Source organism: Pituophis catenifer, unplaced genomic scaffold (assembly GCF_029215685.1).
Source record: "Pituophis catenifer annectens isolate HBS135680 unplaced genomic scaffold, rPitCat1.0.hap2 SCAF_3, whole genome shotgun sequence".
NCBI lineage: Eukaryota > Metazoa > Chordata > Lepidosauria > Squamata > Colubridae > Pituophis > Pituophis catenifer.
The window spans coordinates 160,378,555-160,400,985 of record NW_027256883.1 but is presented as its reverse complement, the minus strand read 5'-3'; the positions used below and the strand labels follow the sequence as shown (position 1 = coordinate 160,400,985).

Below are 22,431 nucleotides of genomic sequence, written 5' to 3'. Positions count from 1 at the left end.
AGAAAGCTGCTGATGATGACTGCCAGAATCAGAGCACCTGCGAGATTGAGCAACTTTCTAGAGAATAATATTCAGTTGAGCATCAGAAATCTGAGGTCTGAGTGTAAAATCTGGATGTTGTCAAGGGAGATTCACAACATAGTATATATCTTGGGAAATGCTTTGTGCAGATGTTTAGGACTTTGGGCATTTGTGTCATCAAGTGTTTGCCTCAAATTCAGATGAAAATTGCCTGGCATAATTTTGTCAACTTGAAGGTCAGCTAGCTTTACATTTCAGAATTTCAAACTAGTAGGTCAGAATAATTTTAGAGATTTTTTTTTTCTGTAAATAGATTTTAGAAGTCTTTATAGAAAATGACATGCCTTATCAGACTTTTAATGGAGAGGTTGGTGCCAGGAAAAAAGAGGCCACATAATTTCATCATCCATTTTGGGACATCAAAAGCAAATAAATAAACCCTAGTACATTTCTAAAGTTTAATATTACATACAATTCAGCCTAAGTCTTAAATACATATACATATATAGTTATTTTTCATGTGTAAGCTTCTTTTTTCCCTCTGATCTTGTGCTCCAGAATGGCATGGGAAGAGCATTCAACTGGAGTATTTATGATCTGGATGCAAACCGGAGATTTCCCATGATTTGTTGTTTCCCAACCTCTGACTATTTAGTGATAATTGTGCTTTTATTGTTTTTTTCTAAATTATTTTCCTGGTTTTGTTTTCCCATGCATCTTATTTTCTAAAATGGGAGATGATGCCCTCTGTGATATATCATTTGGAGCAATGAAATGTACTTTGCTATGTACTACATTGAAGTGTACTTCATTGCTTTCCATTCTCCAGATTGCTCCAGGTAATGGGGATGTTTGCTAACTAGACATTGCCATTGTGTTTATTAAACTTACATATGAAAAATATCATACTGGAATTCTTTATTGTATAAATTTTCTGGAATTAAGATGGTTTGGTCAAAGATATGGAGAGCAGCTATAGTTCAGCAACCAATCAGAAATTACTGAACTTGATATTAATAATATCAAACCTGAATCCTAATTAGTACCTAGGAACAGTCTTCAAATGTTAGCCATGAGGCTTCCTTTTGATAATTTTGACATTGTAGGAATTTTCTCCTCAAGATAAGTACAGGTAGTCATCTACTTATAACGACAATTGGGAGCAGATTTTCTAAGCAAGGCAGTTATTAAGTGAGTCAAACCCAATGTAATGATCTTTCTTGCCATGGTTAAGAGAATCATTGCAGTTGCTAAGTGAATCATGCAGTCATTAAGTGAATTCAGCTTCTCCCATTGACTTTGCTTGTCGAAAGCCAGTTGGGAAGGGAAAGGCAATTACACAACCCTGGACACAACATCAGAAATATGCCAGTTGCCAAACACTCATGTGATCAAGGGGATGCTGTGTAAGTTGTAAATATAAGGACCAGTTGTAAATCACTTTTTTCAGTGCCGGTGTAGCTTCAAATGGATGATTGTGAGTTGAGGACTACATGTGTAAAGAAAAGGGATCACTAAGGAAATGGTGTGATTTTGCTATGATAGTAATATTAATAAGCAGACTCATCCAATTGAGTATCCTCCAGAAATGTTAAAATAGCAATTATAGGAGTCTCAAGTCTCCAGATATAGGAAGATTGGCCTATATGCCAACAAAAAGTGTGGTCTGCGCGTGTGTTATATTACATTCTAAGTATCTTGTTATGGGGATATATTTAGCTTTGCATGTTCCAGAACTGGGAAAATCAAGAGGCATTTTTCACTGCTTCTTTTCTATGAATTTTTATATTTAGATCTTGACTTTAGGCTGACCTTGAAATTTGTGATGTTCTGGGAAAGGGATAAACATTAGAGAAAAAGCAAGCAATGACCACACAGAAAGCAAAGTCTTTCTCTGTTTCTGAAGTGTAAGTGTAGAGAGTTTCTCTGTGATATGTAAACATTTGTTTCTGTTCATTATGTTCCAACTTTCTATTCTATGTTTGAGGGAAATATCCTTATTTATCATTCTTCCCTCACAAGTCATGTTTCTGACAAATTTGTATCCCTCTTGGCTTTTAACATTATTTCTTCCCATCCTTTTCTGGCTCTGTTTTCAGAATGCCAAAGAGCATCTGACTGTTTACACAGACATGGGGATTTGAGTCCCCATGGGCCCACACTATTGGTGAATTGTATGCTTGGGAACCCCTTTGTATTAAGGTGTCAGAAGGGTGTTTTTTATTTATTTTTAATATACATGCATTTTAATTATTTTTTGCTATCCAGAATCACATTGGTAATATAAATTGATATATGCAAAAATAAATACAACTGCTATGGGGATGGAAATGATACTGGCATTATCATTTGTTTTCAGTGTTCACGTACCAATTAGTTTCGCTGCATTCACAGCCTGAACACAGAGCTAACCAATATGATTTTTGTTCGTTTCTCATTTCCTTTATTATATGATATCCTCCCCTTCCTGTTTTTCAAGGAGGAATTGTGCAACTGAGATCATTCAAAGTATTTTCATCCACATCATATAATAAGAATAAGCTCACATACAGTTAATATACAAGGTTAAGGAGCTCTTGGACTAAGTCAAGTGGCCCAATAACCTAGGATATATTAAAGGTTAATTTTATTGTGACTTGAATTCTCATGAATACTGATTGAAACTTCCCTAGAGAAAAGAGAGTGTTCTAAAAATGTCAGTCAAGGAGTTGAAGGAAAATAAATACATCTCATTTATGCAAGAATTTCTCTTCTTTTAATTATAATAAAACTTTTAGATGAAGCCATCATTGCCCATAGATATTCACGGATGGGTTTCATGCCGGTCTGTCTTGATTTTAGGGTTAGTTTTAAAATTTTAATATTGATTTTAAATTGACAAGTTTTAAATTACGGGCCAAATTTATAAATTATTTTAACTCTATTTTTAACTGTAATGTTATGTATAGATGTTTTTATTTTGGCTGTTCACTGCCCTGAGTCCGAAAGGAGAAGGGCGGTATAGAAATTTGAAAAATAAATAAATAAATAAATAAATAAATAAATAAATAAATAAATAAATAAATAAATAAATAAATAAATAAATAAATAAATATTTCTTTGGAAATTCTTTTGATAGTTTCTTAATGCCCACGTTTTCATAAACAGCTTGCATGCTTCAAAATCGTAAAAGGATGTACATTAATTGCATTTAGAACTTGAACCTGGGCAAGATAATGGACTGAACCAAGGCAAAAGAATAAGGCTCTCTTAAAGAGAGATAGGGATAACGCATAATTACCTGTTTGGAAAAATGATTTTGTTCTGTTGTAGATAGTACCCTGAAAATAAGACCTCCCCCAAAAATATTTAACCGCATGTGCAGCCAGTCCCCACCATTTCCTCTGGTTAGGGTTGGGGAGACAGAGTTGGAAATCAGGTAAGATGGCAAGAGGATCCCCGTCTCGCTCCATGCCCCCCCCCCAAAATAAGACCTCCCCGAAAATAAGGCCAAGTGCTTATTTTGGGGTTCAAAAAAATACAAGACAGGGTCTTATTTTCGGGAAAACACGGTACTGAAATGCTTCTAAAGATTTACCGTAGTTTACAAACTTATTTAATGATTGAAAGGGTATTTTAGATCCATTGTTATCATTAGAGCACAGTAGTTCATCTCAGCTATCTCTTCAGTTTCTTAATTCTCAAGTCCAGAAATATATGTAATCTTGCCAGAAATTATCCACAAGTATGACCAATGCTGTTTCTGTCCCATAACTGAGCTAAAACCTGACTGGAAGGGGGTCTATATAATATGTTTCATCCAGGACCCTCTGAAGCTGCCAAGCAACCACTTTCTCTACCCTCCTCCTTAAAAAGGGAATGTGGGAGACTGGATGGAAATTCTCCAGACAGTTGGGATCAAGAGATAGTTATTTTAAGGAGGGGGCACACTAGGGCCTCCTTAAAAGGTCCCAGAAATGTCCCCTCCTGCAGTGAGGTATTTACCACTGCCCAAACCCACCTGGCTGTCACCATCCTGGAAGCTTTTATCAACCAGGAGGGACAGGGATCTAATTAACTAACTTACAGCATTTAGGACCCTGTCCATTTCATCAAGTCTAACAGGATCGAACTGTTCCCAGATAAGCGGGTAAGACCTTTCCCCCGGCATCTCACATGTACTACACTCTGTGAGGACTCCAATTGGGAATGAATCTGTGCAACTTTGTCAGGTGTATAAAAAGCACTGCTTTTTGGTACCTGATCTCATAGAATGGCCTCCCAAAAGTCAGACTCACATATTCTTTAACTGCATTGTAGAAAGTAGTGAAAACAGAAGTCTTCCATAAGGTATTTAGTAGTTCATTTGCCATAAGTTCATTGTTTATTACTCTTTATTTATTTATTACTGTTTATTTATTTATTACTGTTGTTTATTATTACTTTGGTTGAATGATAATTCTGTTCAGCTCTGTGGAATCATTTATTATGTTTTGATATTTTAGCTTTATTTATTAGTGTGGATAAGGATGTTTTATTGTTTGTTGTGGTCTTGTAAACTAAGGGGGGGGGGACCCTGAAAGATACAGCAGTATACAAATGTCATAAATAAACATTTCAAATCTAAAATAGAAGCACATAAAAATTCTAAAAATAATATTGGGGTCAATATTATAGGACAAATAGTTTTCCTTGATTTTTCCTGCTTCAAATGTGATTAATTTTCCTAGTATCTCGTAAGGCTTGTTCCTGAAGCCCTCCATGGAAGGAATATATTTGCTCTCTTTGAATTAATCCATAGCAGATAAAAAGTGTGTTTATTTACCATACTAAGCTAAGCTAATTCTTCAAATGGAGCCTGTTGGAAGTTACAAGGCTAAAATTTTCTATTTTTATTGTATATTGTTGTGGAATGTTTTATATAAAAGACACTCTGTGTAAACTTAGGGGGAGTTGACTCATTCTGCTTGCAGACCAGACTTGGAACACCATATTGTTGTTCCCTAGAAGTGAGCGCTGAATCATTAAGCCTAGTAGGTGTTTATCCAATCTTTATATAAAACAGAGCAACAGCAGTATATTACAGAAAGTAAGTTGGGTCTCTGAAAGAATCTTTGTACTGTCTCAGGAATGATTGGCTTAATTTAGTGCAGGAGGATGATCAAACAGCTTTGCCAGGATCTTCCTAGTGTCTGTAGCTGCATATGCTACAGAATTTCATGTGGAATTTTATAGGTTGAACGCTGAACTAAGATCCCATGAGTCAACATTCATCACATACGTAGGAATGATTCAAACTAAGTAGCATCTGTGTGAGTTGGGTCATCTGAGACATAAATATGCTCCATTATTGTCTTTGCATTATTTACTTACTTCCTGAATACCACTGTGAGTATTCTTAAATACCACAACTATTTATAACATTTTTGTTGCCAAGATCCCCATCAACCCTAATTCATACATTATAAAAGCTGGAGTTACTAAATTTGAGAAAGTTTAAGTAGATGATATAGCTATTGAAAATCTCTGGGTCACAAATAAGGAGCAATGTTTATAATGATGACTTTATTTGCTTTGAGGAAATCATTTGGGATGCGAGGATTGGATATATTTGTCATCGTTGTTAAAGTGAGGCAAAACTAAATATGGAGAAGAGTAGAATTTGTACTTCTTTCTTGTCTTTTCTCTGTTTCTCTTTTTCTTCTTGACTGTCTGTTTCACACATATGCACACATTTGCACACACAGTAGCTAGGTCCCATTGTATTTGTATAGAGCTTTCTAAATATATTCCCACTCTTGAATTTTTGAAGTTTTAGTATTTAAGAGAAAATGATATTTCCCTTTACCTATCATCCTCCTGCTAGGCAACTACTTAGAAAAAAAAATGCATTCTTTAACTTGCTAAGAAACTTGACGCTTTCAATCTTCTTTCTTAATTATAGCTATTAATAAGTGAAAATGAGCATGGTATTTGTAATGAGAGCAAAGGAAGTAGATATGAATATGTAATATTAATTCTCACTAAGGGAGATGAAATGATAGAAGGTATTGAAGCTACAGGAACCTTGGGGGCAAGTGATCATGCAATATTGGAATTCAATATTATGCAAGCACAAGTAGTAGATCAAAGTCAAACTAGAGTCTTGGACTTTAAGAGAGCTAATTTCAATAAACTTAGAGAGAGCTTGGGAAGGATTCCATGGATGAGAATCCTCAAGAGGAAAACAATTCAAGAAGCTTGGGAAATTTTGAAAAGTGAAATTGAAAGCCCAGTCTAGCACAATACCAATGAAGAAGAAAAATAACAGTTCTCAAAAGAAACCAGCATGGCTGCATAACGAACTCTCTGACAAATTGAAAAACAAAAAGGACAAGTATAAAAAGTGGAAATAGGGGCAAATAACTAAGGCAGAATATCAGCAAATAGCCCGAGCCTGTAAAGATGAAGTGAGGAAAGCTAAGGCTCACAATGAACCAAGGCTTGTGACCAATGTAAAAAAATAACAAAAAAATCTTCCAACATGTTAAAAACAAGAAAAAAGTCAAGGAAACAATTGGTCCATTGCTGGGAGAAAGTGGCAAGAAGGTGACAAGCAAAAGGGAGAAAGCAGAACTACTTAACTCGATCTATCTTTATACAAAGGGAAAAAGCAGTCTAACCTACCAAAAACAGCACCACAAAAAACAGATTAGGAACACAAGTTAAAATAGGAAAGAAAATGGTAAGTGAACACCTGTCTATGCTAGACGAGTTCAAATCACCAGGACTGGATGGATTACCCCAAGGTTCTGAAGGAACTGGCAGACGAGATATCAGAACCACTGAACTATATCTTTCAAAGATCCTGGAGCACTAGGGAACTGCCAGAGGACTAGAAAAGAGCTGATATAGTTCCCATCTTCAAAAAAGGAAAAAAAATAGATCCAGGAAACTACAGACCTATCATCCTGACCTCATTACCAGGAAAGATTCTGGAAAAGATAATCAAGCAACGAATAAGTGAACACCTAGAAGCAAACAAAGTAATAACCAAAAGCCAACATGGGTTTGTCAAAAACAGATCATGCCAGACTAAACTTATTGCATTCTTTGGCAAAGTGACAAAATTAGTGGACCAGAGGAATACTGTAGATATAATTTACTTGGACTTCAATAAGGCATTTGATAAAGTAGACTACTTACTACTAGATAAAGTAGAAAAATGTAGATTAGACAGCATCACCACTGGATGGATTCATAACTGGCTGACCAACCACACTCAACATGTAGTCGTCAATGGAACTGCATCTACGTGGAGGGAAGTATGCAGTGGAGTACCCCAAGGCTCTGTTTTAGGCCCAGTACTCTTCCACATCTTCATCAATGACTTGGACGAGGGGATAGATAGGGAACTCATCAAATTTGCAGATGACACCAAGCTGGCAGGAATAGCCAACACTCCAGAAGATAGGCTTAAGATACAGAAGTATCTTGACAGACTTGAACATTGGGTGCTATCTAACAAAATGAAATTCAATGGTGAAAAAAGTAAGGTTCTACATTTAGGCAAGAAAAAAAAATGCACAGGTACAATATATGTGGTACCTTGCTCAATAGTAGTAACTGTGAGAGGGATCTTGGAGTCCTAGTTGACAACCATTTAAATATCAGCCAGCAGTATGCAGCAGCTGCCAAAAAAGCCAACACAGTTCTGGGCTGCATAAACAGAGGGATAGAATTAAGATCATGTGAAGTGTTAATACCATTTTATAATGCCTTGGTAAGGCCACACTTGGAATACTGCATTCAGTTTTGGTCGCCATGATGTAAAAAAGATGTTGAGACTCTAGAAAGAGTGCAGAGAAGAGCAAAAAAGATGATTAGGGGACTGGAGGCTAAAACATATGAAGAACGGTTGCAAGAACTGGATATGTCTAGTTTAATGAAAAGAAGGACTAGGGAAGACATGATAGCAGTGTTCCACTATCTCAGGGGCTGCCACAAAGAAGAGGGAGTCAAAGCACCTGAGGGTAGGACAAGAAGCAATTGGTGGAAACTAATCAAGGAGAGAAGCAATTTGGAACTAAGGAGAAATTTCCTGACAGTTAGAACAATTATTCAGTGGGACAACTTGCCTCCAGAAGTTGTGAATGCTCCAACACTGGAAGTTTTAAAGAAGATGTTGGATAACCATTTGTCTGAAGTAGTGTAGGGTTTCCTGCCTAAGCAGGGGGTTGGACTAGAAGACCTCCAAGGTCCCTTCCAACTCTGTTATTCTATTCTATTCTAATACTGTCTTATTTGGCACAAAATATTATTTCAATTTATGTTAGACCAGCAATATTTCCCCAGTCTCAGGCAGAGGTACTTTTCAAGTTCTGGTTCTTAAGGGCCTAAGGATTGGGACATTAGATATACAAAATATGTTCTTTGCAAATGAGCATCATGCCCAACCTCATATAGGCATTTAAATAGGTCTCTATACTTGAATTTTACATTGAATATTCAATGTCCCTCTACAGTAAATACGGAATATTTAAGATGATATTGTATGAACAATGGGTCTAACTTTCTGTTGTAAACCAATATGTTCTCCAAATATGACTTTAAAATATTATTCTGTTAAGGAGACTTAATTTTATAATAAAATTATTTTGAGACATAAAATAAAAAATAATGTCACAACAAGCTAATATACTGTATGATTGTTCTTAACTAAACTGGCTTTACTACTGAATTTGGGTTCAAAAAAAGGACAAGTTACTGGCTACTTAATGCATTATTTCTGTATTTTTTACTGACAAGACAGTGAGGGAATATTTCTGGGATTTTCTGCTCAGATACCAGTAATAACTTGGCTTACCTTGTGTGTTGGTATCGTGGTTGAGGAGGAGGCATAGCATCTGTTCTTCCTTGTCATGCAGCTTGGGTGAATCCTGCTTATCATTTATAGAGATGATATGCATCATCTAAAATTGTGTAGTTCTTATAAAAACACTTTTTTGAAAAACGGTTTTCTCCAGAAATATCTACCTGTGGCATAGAGGTGGGTATCAACACATCTCCAGGTATATGTTGTTGCTTGCTCTTTTGCTTGGTAGAGATAAACCATACCAATATACTAGAGGCTAAATATACCTGTGGGATTATTAGAAATGTATACTATGGTGACATTGAATACAGTGTGTTTGCAGTTTTTTTCCCTTATTATAATAATGGCTGCCCATGATTACAAAATAAATAATTTCATTTGTATTGCTCTCCTAGCTAAACAGATTTACAGATTAAATTCTCCTTTTGTATTGTGTTTCAACTCACAGTACACAGAAAAAGATAGTTTATTATTCAATTAATTCCAGCTGGAGTATGTCTGAGAAAAATGTGAGGAAATACTTCACAAAATACAGATAGTCCTTACAAGAGTTCATTTAGTGACCATGCAAAGTTACAACAACACTGAAAAAAATGACTTATGACTATTTTTCACACTTACAACCATTGCAGCACCCCCATAGTCATGTGATCAAAATTCAGATGCTTGGCAACTAACTCATTTTATGACAATTGCAGTGTCCCAGGGTCATTTGATCACCTTTTGTTTCCTTCTAACAAACAAAGTTAAGTGAGTTAAGTAATGCCATCTCCTCCCTCTCACAGTGCCTAGAGGCTGTTAGGGACTGGGTGGGGAGCAACGGGTTGAAACTAAATCCTTGCAAGATCGAGTGGCTCTGGGTTTGGGGTTCATTGGCTCAGGGAGAATTGCCACCTTTGATCTTGGATGGGGTGGCACTACCCCAAACAGACCCCATGCGTAATCTGGGATTTTCCTGGACTCACGACTCCTGCTTGAAGAGCAGGTGGCAGTTGTGGCCAGGAGGGCCTTTGCGCAACTGCGGGTTATGTACCAGTTACGTCCTTTCCTGGAGCAATAGTCCTACTCACAGTCACTCATGCCCTAGTCACTTCCCGTCTTGACTATTGCAATGTGCTCTATATGGGGCTGCCCTTGAAGAGCATCTGGAAGCTCCAGTTGGTTCAAAATGCAGTGGCCCACATGGTTTTGTGCAGACCCGGGTGTGCACATGTATCACCTCTCCTGCAGGAGCTGCATTGGTTGCCGATTTGCTTCCAGGTGCAATTCAAGGTGCTGGTTGTCACCTTTAAAGCCCTTCATGGCTTGGGACCGGGTTATCTGAGGTCTCTTGCCAGTCACATCTACTCAACCCATCAGAGCGGGGAGGTAGGGAATGTTGCGGGTCCCATCCCCGAGGGAGGTACACCTGGTGAAACCCAGAAGAAGGGTCCCTCTCTCTGGAACATCATTCCCCCAGAGATTAGAATGGCCCCCACTCTAATACTCTTCCAGAAGACACTGAAGATCTGGTTCTTCCAGCGGGCCTGGGGAACCCAGAGCAGGATGGACCCCATTAAATGGCTCATGTGATCTGCTGTCACTGGGGCGGATGGTAGGAGGTGGGGGATGATATTGTTATATTGTATTATATTAATTTATTTGATTCTTTTTGTTAGTTTTTATTCTTTTAAATGTGGTTTTATATTCTGTAAGCCTCCTTGAGTCGCCATGGGTGACGGCAATATAAATTCAATAATAAATAAATAAATAAATAAATAAATAAATAAAGAAAGAAAGAAAGAAAGAAAGAAAGAAAGAAAGAAAGAAAGAAAGAAAGAAAGAAAGAAAAGACAGTCAATAGGGCAGCCAAATTCATTTAACAACTGTATTACTAATTTAACAATTACAGTGATTCACTTAACAGAACTTTTGGGCTCAATTGTGGTTGTAAGTTAAGGACTATCTGTATTTTATATTGGCTATTCCTTTTCTGATTTCTTGTAGGGTTATAAATTAAACCTAAGGTGCAGATTTATTCAGCATTCACTTTGATCTTGAAGTTTTTATCCACCCCACTTATGAATTTTGCAAAATCCTTGAAATGGTTTCACTTTAAAGTATTCTTTCTTTCTCTACAGATAATCTAATCAAAGCTATCTTGTCAGTAACGAAGAATTACCACATTACTCCAACCCTTGACAGGTGAGTAGATTTGCTAGTTCTGGCCTGTGAGATATACAGTATGTATTAATTCTGAATAAATAAGGATTAAAGAAGAGTTCCTATTACAGCTCTTGGGGTTAATAAAATAGATACTTTTCTACAGCTGATATAATGGCATTTGGGAATGACATTGGGAGAATGGGCCCAGAGAGGCTGTCTAGGGAATGGTCAGATAAGAGACAACATAGTCCACAGTTGGATAGTAGGTGGGCAAGAAGCTCAGAAGAGGCCCATCATAATTTCTTGGGATGTAAAGGAGATGGACTGGGCATTGTACTTTCAGACTTATAAGGTTTTGTAAATGTTGCCTTACAATAAAGTAAAATTAACTGTTCTGGATGGATTTCCTGACTGGTTTACCTGCTAAAGCTCACAGCTTTTTGTAATGGCAATTTAATCTGCTTGATTGCATTCCTTTCAAAATATAAGCCCATGTTCTTTCAAGAACTTTTTTTCCGATGTATTCTTTTAAATGGATTAACTTGCCACAATTCCCCAACTATGAATTTGTAACATTTTACAATATATTATTTGATAGTTTATCACGTTCTCATTAACCAACCCTCTAACAAACTAACAATCTGGTTTTTATAATTTGTGGGCAGCAACAAGGGCTAATTATTGGATTTCTTACTACAGACCCCCAGGGTTGAGTTGGTGATGTTTATTTAGATGATGTGCATTAAATATTTTTCCGAATGCTATATGCCCATATTTCTTTGCAGCCTTCAGTTACATTGGTACCTCAACTCCATTATAGTCCTGCTGTTAGATATTATGGAAGTTACAATGGGATACATCTGACAGGTTGAAGAATGCTGTTTTACATTTAATATCAAACATGTTTCAATTTCATAGTTGTAATAAGTCCTACTTCCACATGGTTAAATAGAACACTACCTTCTAGTGTTCTCTGAATTTAACTTTGTACCAAGTTTTTACACTTTTCTGTATTTTCCATTAATCATTGTTCTGTCAGATTTTCTCTTCATCATCAGATGTTCCTCATTTTCTAAAGAAAATGTTCATGACTTATCTTGCATTGCCAAAGACACTGAAAAATCAACATTCTGATTAGTGAACAATCCACTGCATAAAGCACTGGGATTGATTTACTGCAGCTGGGGTATATTTGCAATGAAATTGAAAGAGAAAGAAATAGAAGAGATCAGGAAGTATATATACAGGTGAGAAATGAAGGTTGTACAAATAGCAATACTGTAAGTGACTTATCAACAACAATAGTGAAATTTATGAAACTAGCTTTCTCACAAGCTAGTAAACAATCATTTTATTGATTGGACAAAACCCCTTCCACCATTTTATGGATATGCTAAATCCCATCACCATTTATGCATTAGGTTATTTCACACATGCAAAAAAATCTGATTCACATGTAATAGATATATGAATATTCTTCCCATTAATTCATTACATTGAGAGGTTATTATTATAGGACAGGAATTGGCAACATTCCCTTGGTTAGGATCAGAGGCCATGCCACCATCACGATTTCCTTTTCCTTCTCCACTTCACAATTCACTCTCACTGGTACCAGGCAGAGGACTTGTGGCTCCATCTGCACTAAGGGTGGCTAGTGAAATCATCACCAAATCAACTTCATAGTCAAGGAGGTAGAGAGTGCGCACATCAGCAGATGAACAGGTAGTTGCTGTCTCCTCCTTCGGGGTTCATATTTTTTATTGAGATTGTGGGCTGGATGACTTTGGGTAATGGGTAATACAGCCCATGAACTCTAGGTTGCTAACCCCTGTTCTATAATCAGATAATCAAATGCTGTTTTCAACTTTTTCCAGTTGTAGGATTGAAGTAAAACCATTTTCTCATCCTAAAATTGAAGAAAAATTTTGACTGAGAATAGGGATGAAATAAATCACATTAAGGGAATAGGAGACAAGAAACAGATTGTGGCCTCATGGTCACATTGCCTTCCTCTCCGTTGCATTCAAAAAATCCATTAAGGCACTGCTTTTCAGAAGAGGGTTTCATTTCATTGGTGGCAATGTAAGATAGGGTAGTGATTATGGTTTTTTAAAGGTGATTTTAATTCTATGCCTTATTATTTTCATGAGTTTAAGTTGACTGGGATCATTAATGAGGCAGCATATACTTAAATGAATTAATGATTCAATCAATAAAAAGAAATTACAATACATATTGAGATTTAGTAAAGTACAAGAGGCAAATTCAGGCACTATATTAGGTGCTCCCAAATATTTCTAATGTTTTTATGTAACTATAGCTTCATAATTGGCAGTCTACTGTTATTTTGTACTTTTTGCTTTATGGTCATGCTCTTTTAAGACTAATTACAATGTTTTTCCACACATCTTTATATTTATGGCAGGTATAGTCAATATTTGAGAGATCAGGGACTGCAGTCCAGCCATCTGATCTTCAGTAAAGTTACCGAAGGCAAATTATTTTGTAGGCAGGGTAGCAGATTTTAAGAATGAGAATGGGAGTAGACCTTCAAGAAAGAAAGCCACTTAATTTCCAGTTCTTTTCAAACCCAAAAAAACAGTCTGAAATTGCAATGTTGGGAAATGTATGGCCTTTTGTCAGGGATTGTGGCAGAATTGGTATTACAGATCAAAAAATCATCACCATATTTCAAACATTTTGCTGCCAAATTTTGGTGTGGAATAATCTACTTGTGCTGAAGGTATATATGGCATATGAACTGTCTAATTTAGATCATCCTACAGTATTTTATTTTCTCCTTTCTTACTTTATTTATGTTTTGATAAAATAGGTGTCTCTGTGTTGAGAGAGTCTGTTATTGATATATAAATTGAGGGAGGGAAAATCAGAACATTTGTCCAGAATTTGTAAAAACAGACAAATTCAAATGTACAGCAATCCATTGCTAAAAATCAAATGTATATTATTATTTACAGTACTTTACAATGTCTTTTACATTTGATCTGTAGCAATATGTTGCCAAGAAAAACATGTGTATCTTTGAAATGAGGGGTCCTTGGTGCCCTCTGAACTTGGTTGTTTTCTTGCAAACGTTTCATTATCCAAACTAGTAATATCATCATTAGCACTGATGGTGTTACCTACCAGTAGTTTGAGTGATAAAATGTCTGCAAGAAATCAACCAAGCTCAGAAAGCACCAAGGACCCCTCATTTCAACCCAGACCTACAAATATTCTCCTTTATTGGTATCCTTGACAAGCTACAATCATTTGAAAGTTACTTCGACAGTCCTGTAAATTTTGTAAAATGTTGCAAAAAGACATCCATGGAGTACACAGAAACCAAATTGATCCTATTACAGGTAGTCCTCAACTTACAGGTAGTCACAATTGATGGTGCTAAGAGAGACATTTGTTAAGTGGATTTGCCCCATTTTACGACCCTGCTTGCCAGAGTTGTTAAGTGAATCACTGCAGTTGTTAAGTTAGTAGCATTGACTTTGCTTGTCACCAAGGTGGCAAAAAGTGATTATATGACTCTGGGATACGGCAACTGTCATAAATACAAATCAGTTGTCAAGCGTCCAAATTTTGATCATATGACCATAGAATGCTGAAACAGTTGTAGTGTGAGAAATGGTGGTGTCACTTTTTTCAGCCCCATTGTAACATTAAATGGTCACTAGACAAACAGTTGTAAGTCAAGGACTACTTGTATTGCCACAAGGAGATGGAAGGGCTCAGTTATAAATCAAGACCTGGCCATTGGCCAAGGTCTAACTGTAAGAAGAGATCATAAACTGTTCATGTGCAAGTTCAGAGTTAGACTAAAACAGATAAACAGGGCCAACCAATTTCTAGAATTCTAGAATGTCTATTTACATAACCTTATGTCTATCATCTTCCAAAACCAATTCCTTCAGTGTATTACTATCAAGGGTCATTCTCTTAATTGTGAATTAATTACTTTTTGATTCTTTTAGGAGAGACTGGCTCAGATCTGGACCAGAAATATCTATGTGCTTATGCATTTTGATGTTTAACAGCTGTTCTTTTGTTTCCTTTCCAGTCTTAGCTGCCGACGATGTATTATTGTGGGAAATGGTGGCATTCTAGCAAACAAATCTCTGGGCTTGAAAATTGATGACTATGACATTGTTATCAGGTGAGTTGTTTCAGCAAAAGAGAAGAGAAAATATTGTACGGGCTATTTTCCAATTTATAGTAATATGAATGACAGCTGCACATTGGTCATCTAGGTGTTTATATATATACAATCTAGATAAAATCAATCATTGGTCATCTAGGTGTTGATATAAAATCAACACCTAGATGACCATTCATATTGCTATAAATAGCAGAAAAAGTGAAATTAACAAAAATAACAGCCATCCATTATTCAACGTTTGAATACTTGATTCTTTTTTCAGCATTTGAAACGATCTGTTGATTAGAATCCATTATTCTATCTTCATTGAAACAATCCTAATGATATGATTCTCATATTAGTTCCATCTTCCTAGTCTGGTGCCTCCCAGATGTGATCAATTTCAAGCTTCCCTAATTCCCAACCCAAAATAGGATGTATTAACCTATTTTGCTTAATATTAGGCATAATTGATAGCCAACATGCTGTTGAAGATATTGCATTATACATGCAGTTGTTAATTCTAAGGAGCAGTTGCTACACTGCAGAAAGAATGATTAAAGAGTTAAAAGGCCCAGCCCTCCTACACCAAATTTGTTTACTGCACCACAACTGCTGAGGATTAGGAACAGCTTAGAAGGTAATAAAAGGAAAGGCTTCAAGGTTTTTCCAATGCACTCAAATGAAAGAAACTCTTTTCCAAAATTATTTCAAAATGGGATTCTTGGCAAGGAAGATAGAAATAGCTTTCTTCTGGAGTTTATGTCACAACACTTTGCATTTGATGTGATCTTGCATTTAATGTTTTTGTACCTGACCTGCAATTTGTTTGTTTCAATATAGGCAGTAATGATACAAGTGAACCTTATTATTTGCAGAGGTTATATTCCAGAGTTCCATTTATAGAAAATACTCAATGTAACTTTTAAATAAATTAAATCTTGGCCACTCAAAGTTGTATTGTTTTTTCACTTATGACAATAGAGCACCAGTACATAAACAAAAAGTGAACATGTATCAGTCATCCAAAATTGTAAGTTCTGGAGTGCCTTGCCAGGATTCAGTAATTATGGCCTTTTACTACCTCCTATGCATGATAACTCTGTAATTCATATGGTGATAGATTCCAGTTTTTTAAATATATTCTTCAAAAGCACATTCACACCAGTGGTAAAATCCAATTTTTTTTACTACCAGTTCTGTGGGCGTGGCTTGGTGGGCATGATGTAGCTTGGTGGGCGTGGCAGGGGAAGGATACTGCAAAATCTCCATTCCCACCCCAGTCCAAGGGAAGGATACTGCAAAATCCCCATTCCCTCCCCACTCCTGGAGGAAGAATATTGCAAAATCTCCATTCCCACCCCATTCTGGGGCCAGCCAGAGGTGGTATTTGCCGATTCTCCAAACTACTCAAAATTTTCGCTACCAGTTCTCCAAACTACTCAAACTTTCCACTACCGGTTTTCCAGAACCTATCAGAACCTGCTGGTTTTGTTAGTAGTAATAGCTGGGAAGTATCAAGTTGCTAAAGGAATTTGTTGCTTCTTCCCTGGTTTAATTGAAAACTCCCGAAATAACATGACTTTAACAGGGTTTAATTATTCTTGCCTCCTTAAAATTTTTATACCGCTTTAAATTTTTAATTCTAACATTTTAATTTTTATATGCTGTTTCATATTTTGAGGTTTTATTATACACTGCCCAGAGTCCTTCTTTGAGGGAAATGGCAGTTCAGGAATGTGAAATATAAATAAATAAAAAATAAACCTATTCTGCCAATATTATCGGTAATCCTTTCTCCATACAACACATAATCACATATCTTGTCTCCAAAGAATAGACCATTTATAGTGTAAACTAATGGCAGTATCAGGAAGTTCTGTTTTTTGCTTTATTTACCGCTTACTGCTTTATTGGCAGTAACAATCCTCAATAACTTGAGTGTGATGCCTTTGCAATTTTTACTGTAGTGGAGTTCCTGACATTGATTTTTGCTACACAAAAATTTGAACTCTAGTATAAATACAGTTCATAATTTTTCTCTTATCTCCCGGAAGGCTGAATTCTGCTCCAGTGAAAGGCTTTGAAAAAGATGTTGGTGGCAAGACAACAATGCGGATAACATATCCAGAAGGGGCTATCCAGAAACCGGAGCAGTATGAGAAGGATTCCCTATTTGTGCTGGCAGGATTCAAGTGGCAGGATTTCAAGTGGCTAAAGTACATTGTTTATAAGGAAAAAGTGGTAAGATAAGGTGTTTTTTTCCCTCAGATTTTTCAGGGTTATTCACTTATAATTACAACATTGAGGTCCAAAGAAATGAAATGATAAAATATATGTGATTACAGTGACAACAAAAGCTGCAGCTTGCATTAGAAGTTGTTTACATGTAAGGACAGAATTTGTATTATGACATCACCTCACATGTGCTGTTACTTTGATATAATCTCAGTTTTCTGCAGAAGCCTCTGAAATAGAACTTAGTTATCGGCTCAGTATTTATGCTTCTTGTACACTTATTTCTATGGAATTGCATCTGTTTTAACATTAGGTCTTGAGTTCTTCCCCAAATAACCTGGCTGTTAGAGTTTATTAAATTCAATTGAAGTTATTAATGAAGAAATAAGAAAGCTGGGGCGGTAACACATAACAAATAATTGATAATGATAGACCGAAAAGACCATATTTCTGCAAATTACCTGCTGATAAAAGTCAATAATCAGATTGATAAATGAATACAAATAGCCACGAGTAATAAATTCAGACTAAAGACTGGATGATATATTTGGTGATTGACTACATCATGCATCCTAAGCAATACAGTTTTTAGAAACCATATGTAAATAGATTTTTATAGAGGTTTTCATTTGTACTTGAATATAAAATGATGAAACTATTTTTATTTGTGTTCTCAATCTTTGTAGGTTATTTTTATTCTTGCAAGTTACATTCTGTTCTTTGTCAATTATTTGAAACGTATACTATGCTGTGTTAGTAGAGCATGTTGTGTTAGCTTAATAGCAAATGCAGGGAACAACTGTGCTTTTAGTTGGGAATTATTGTCCTTTTTACATCTGTTTTATTAGGATATATCCAGCAGAAATATATTTCAGAAATACAGATCCTGCCAAGATTAGCTCGGTTTATGTAAACAAACTATTTAGTTGGTTGATTCAAATATAATTCCTTGCTTCAGAAAAAAGATTTCATCTGCAGATTCTCCTTCAACATCTGCTTTGTGTTGGCCAAGAAGTCAAGCAAGGGCAAATGTTTATTTGCATATTGGTAATTTCCTCTTACTTGAATATACCCAATTTCACCAATAAGCTGCCCAAACATGAATTTATAGAGGAAGCGCCGGTGGCATCAAGGTATAGTCTTAATTTGTGGAAGTCTGATAGTGAGTGAACACTTGCCTGCAAGTGCAGCCACGTTAAAAATCTGTTGTTGCACAGGCATCTGTGAGTCACATGGTGCAGGGAAGGCATTGAGGATCAAGTAGGGTTCAGTTGTATTTCATCAAGGGAATGAGAATAGGTGTGCTTCCTTGCCCTCTCAATCTTTATGTGCATCAGTTTAGTGACCAATGTATTTTGGGGATATGAATAATTATTGTTCAAAGTTGCATAGCTTAGGAAAGAAAACAAGGCGTAGTGTTAGTCAAAATACTCCTTCTAGACATCCTTTAGTGGAAGAAGATATGAGAGAAATTCCCCATTTTATATAATATAGGAGACTAATCATGATTTGTATTTGAAATGTGAGATACAAAGTGATCGTGTGAACACAAATTCCATATTTATTGGAGGAAAATATTGCTGCCCCCATATTTCTTATTTCCGCTTATATAATTTTCAGAGAGATTATTGGCTGAGTTCCCTTTAGAGTCATATAGACCTTTCAGTATTTGTAAAGAGGTGGACTAGGGTATAATGCAGTGTGAAGTAGTAACGAACCTTTCCTTGTGAATAGCTTATTATGACCACTGGTACTTCCTCATTCACTATTGTTTGTCATCACACATCTGAATTCCTTACTACCATTAGACAAAAGCTACACAAAAACATGCACTTTCACCCTGAAAGCTGATGCACAATCCAAATAGGTTAAAACTAATCCATCTTGCACCAAAGAGGAAATGGGCTCTCTAGATGCTTAAGAATGAGTCACAGTCATGAGGGAAAAGCAGAGGGAGAGGCAGAAAGCAGATCTGTCAAGCCGACTATTTCCAGAAGGTATTAATACACACGGAGACTAGAACATAAATTTCCCTTTACTTCACCTCCTTTTTCTTGTTTTTGTGAGCTAATTTTGCCAGATACATCTAGAAGCATTACAATATATGTCAAGAAACATTCTTGGAAGATCAAAAAAAAAAAAAAAGGCTTATTTCATCCTGCTGCAATCTGCCTCTTTATATACTACTAAAACTGTATATCTTTGATATTTTGAAACCTTCAAGTGCAATCTACCATTAGGTATAATGGTGTATTATAGGGTAACAGTTTTTGAATCAGCATACTTCAGATGGCTAACTTAAAGAATCCATCCAAAATCTGGCAACTATGACTCCTACAGGAGAGAAATTTGGCCCCTTCAGCTCCACTGCTCCATTCAACTACATTTCCCCAAAACCCATAGGTCCCGTGATGCAAGGGAAAAGGAGAGGGGTGTATCCCTACCCTCTTACCCACCTCCCTCTGGCCCCTGCACCTCCTCAGCCGGTGGCAAGATCTAACAGGTAAGCAGGGATTGTCTGCTTCAGAATCGAGGCTGAAATTTGAAATACAGGTAGTGCTCGACTTAAAACCACAATTGAGCCCAAAATTTATGTTGTTAAGTGAGACATTTGTTAGCGAGTTTTCCCCCATTTTATGACCTTTCTTGACACAGTTGTTAAGTGAATCTTTGCAGTTAAATTAGTAATACCATTGTTAAGTGAATCTGGCCTGCCCATTGACTTTGCTTGTCAGAAGGTCACAAAAGTTGATCACATGACCTCAGGACATGGAAACTGTCATAAATATGAAGTAGTTGCCAAGCATCCATATTTTGATCACATGACCATGGGGATGCTGCAACAGTTGTTAAGTGTGAAAACGGGTCATAAGTTACTTTTTTCAGTGCCAATTTTTTAAATTGTCACTAAACGAATATTTGTAAGTCAAGGACTACCTGTATCTCAATGGTAGTGGGCAATAAGGGATGAAAGGGAGAGAAGAGAACAATTTGGATGCCTGCTGGTGAAATAAGGCTGAGTGGGGGGTGCCAGCAGTCGACAGGTAAGTCTTTTTTTTCCCTGAAGGAAGGGGCCCTTGGACACACACTGGGATGGTGAGTAAGTGTGCAGTTTTCTTCACAATCACCCTCTCCCCATCAAAGCAACAAATAGTTCCCCAGGATTTCTGATGCCCCCTGCCAGCTTCCCACAAGCAACGTCAAAGAGAAGCTATCAGGAAGTCAGAAGTTGTTCCCATCTCACTGCTTTTATTTTGCTTACCCATGATCATTGTCTTACTCTTATTTACTCTTATTCTTTACTCTTTCTGAAAGGAGGACCCAACAACTCATGGGTTGTTAAGTATACTACTAAAATGTTCATGTCTCTTTGATATTTTGTGATTGTCAATTGGGTGAGGTAGAGCAACAAATTTGAAGTTAATTTACCTCAAATGGGCTAACTTACTGAATGCATCCAAAATTCAGGACCCATGGCTTACATGGGATCGAAGTTTGGCAAATTTGTTGTTCTTTCAGCATCCAACCACACTTGGATGCAGTTGTAGGTTGCATGAAGTAAGAGTAGGCAGATAGGGTATATCCCTGTTCTCTTTCCCACCTCCTCTGGCTCCTGCATCTAGTCAGCTGGCAGCAAAGCCTGACTAAGTGAGTAGCCATTGGCTGCTCTGGAACCAAGGCTGAAATTTGTAATCTCTTAATGATAGTGACTGATAAGGGACGAATGAAGGAATAACTTCAATGCCTGCTAACAAAGTGGGGCTGGCTGGGGGCACAGGCAGTCAGATGAGCCATCTTCCTCCCTGGAGGGAGGAGTCCCTTAGGGACATGGCAGAGTGGTGGAGGATGCAATTTTCCTTATGGTCTGTATCTCCCTTGATTCCCCTTCCCTACAGCAAAGTGGCAGGCAGTACCACAGGTCAGCTGAGGGAAAAGAGGAGGCTTTATCAGGGCTCTCTTAAAAGGAGGTGAAACAGCATACGTCTTTATTGCATGTGGAAAGAAGAAGGATGAGGGATTAACTGGGATGCTGGTGAGGCAGGGCTGACTGGTTCTGCTGGCGACAGATGAACCATCTTCTTCCCTGGAGGGAGAAAGCTCTTGGAGAACACTGGAATGGCAAATGGGGATGTTGTGAAAAATTCAAATTACACCTAGCACTTTTCAATATATATATAATTGAAAATTATATCTTTATAATGAAACTGCAGACAATCTGCATATGTTTCTGGGAAATTCCCCATATAGGTAAATGCTTGAATCAGATTACAGGTGACTACAATTGGGATCAGTATCTTAATCTTTGAAAGCAACACGGTCGTTAGGAATACATCATAAAACTCCTTCATCCAACAACCACAATCCTGGCACTCCCAGTTCTGGTCATTAAGCAATCTTCTGAGTCATTAAGAGGGTAGAGCAAAAGAGCTGATATCCTTTGGCAAGTAGCTCTTTCAGGGCAAATGGGCTGCCTGTCAGAAAGTTTCAGCCCTCGCTCTTTCAGCCAGCCCCCAGAGACAAAAGGAAGTCATCTCAGCAAGCAGTAATAGCATACAACCTTCCCAACCGGCTTCCCCACTGAACTTCTAAGGAAGTCCCCTCACATTCTGGACATAAACTGTTTCAACTCCTACCCTTAAAACGACGCTATAGAGCATTGCACACCAGAACAACTAGACACAAGAACATTTTTTCCCAAATGCCATCACGCTGCTGAACAAATAATTCCCTCAGCACTGTCAAACTTTTTACTAAGTCCCACTGATGGCTGTATGACTATAACCTTATTGCTGGTATCCTTAAGATTTATATTGACTGTTTCCTAATATTGATTGATTGGTTGGTTGGTTGGTTGGTTGGTTGGTTCGATTTATATGCCGCCTTCTCCGGAGACTCAGGGCGGCTTACAATGCGTTAAGCAATAGCCTTCATACTTTTGTATATACCTGTTTAGTAGGGCTTTCGCCCCCCCCCCCGCGATGTTCTTTTTTATACAAAATCAGCTTATTGCCCCCACAATCCAAGTCCTCATTTTACCTAC

The 22,431-nt window shown here is 37.1% G+C and overlaps 1 protein-coding gene across 1 annotated transcript in view; it reads left to right on the top strand.

Moving 5' to 3' along the window:
- The window catches only part of ST3GAL3 (ST3 beta-galactoside alpha-2,3-sialyltransferase 3), a 191,092-nt gene that overhangs the window by 126,451 nt on the left and 42,210 nt on the right, over positions 1 to 22,431 (top strand). The window contains exons 7-9 of the mRNA XM_070939627.1: positions 10,975 to 11,038; positions 15,075 to 15,170; positions 17,210 to 17,396. Of these exons, the coding sequence (XP_070795728.1) occupies positions 10,975 to 11,038; positions 15,075 to 15,170; positions 17,210 to 17,396 (347 nt within the window). The remainder of the gene's footprint in view (positions 1 to 10,974; positions 11,039 to 15,074; positions 15,171 to 17,209; positions 17,397 to 22,431) is intronic.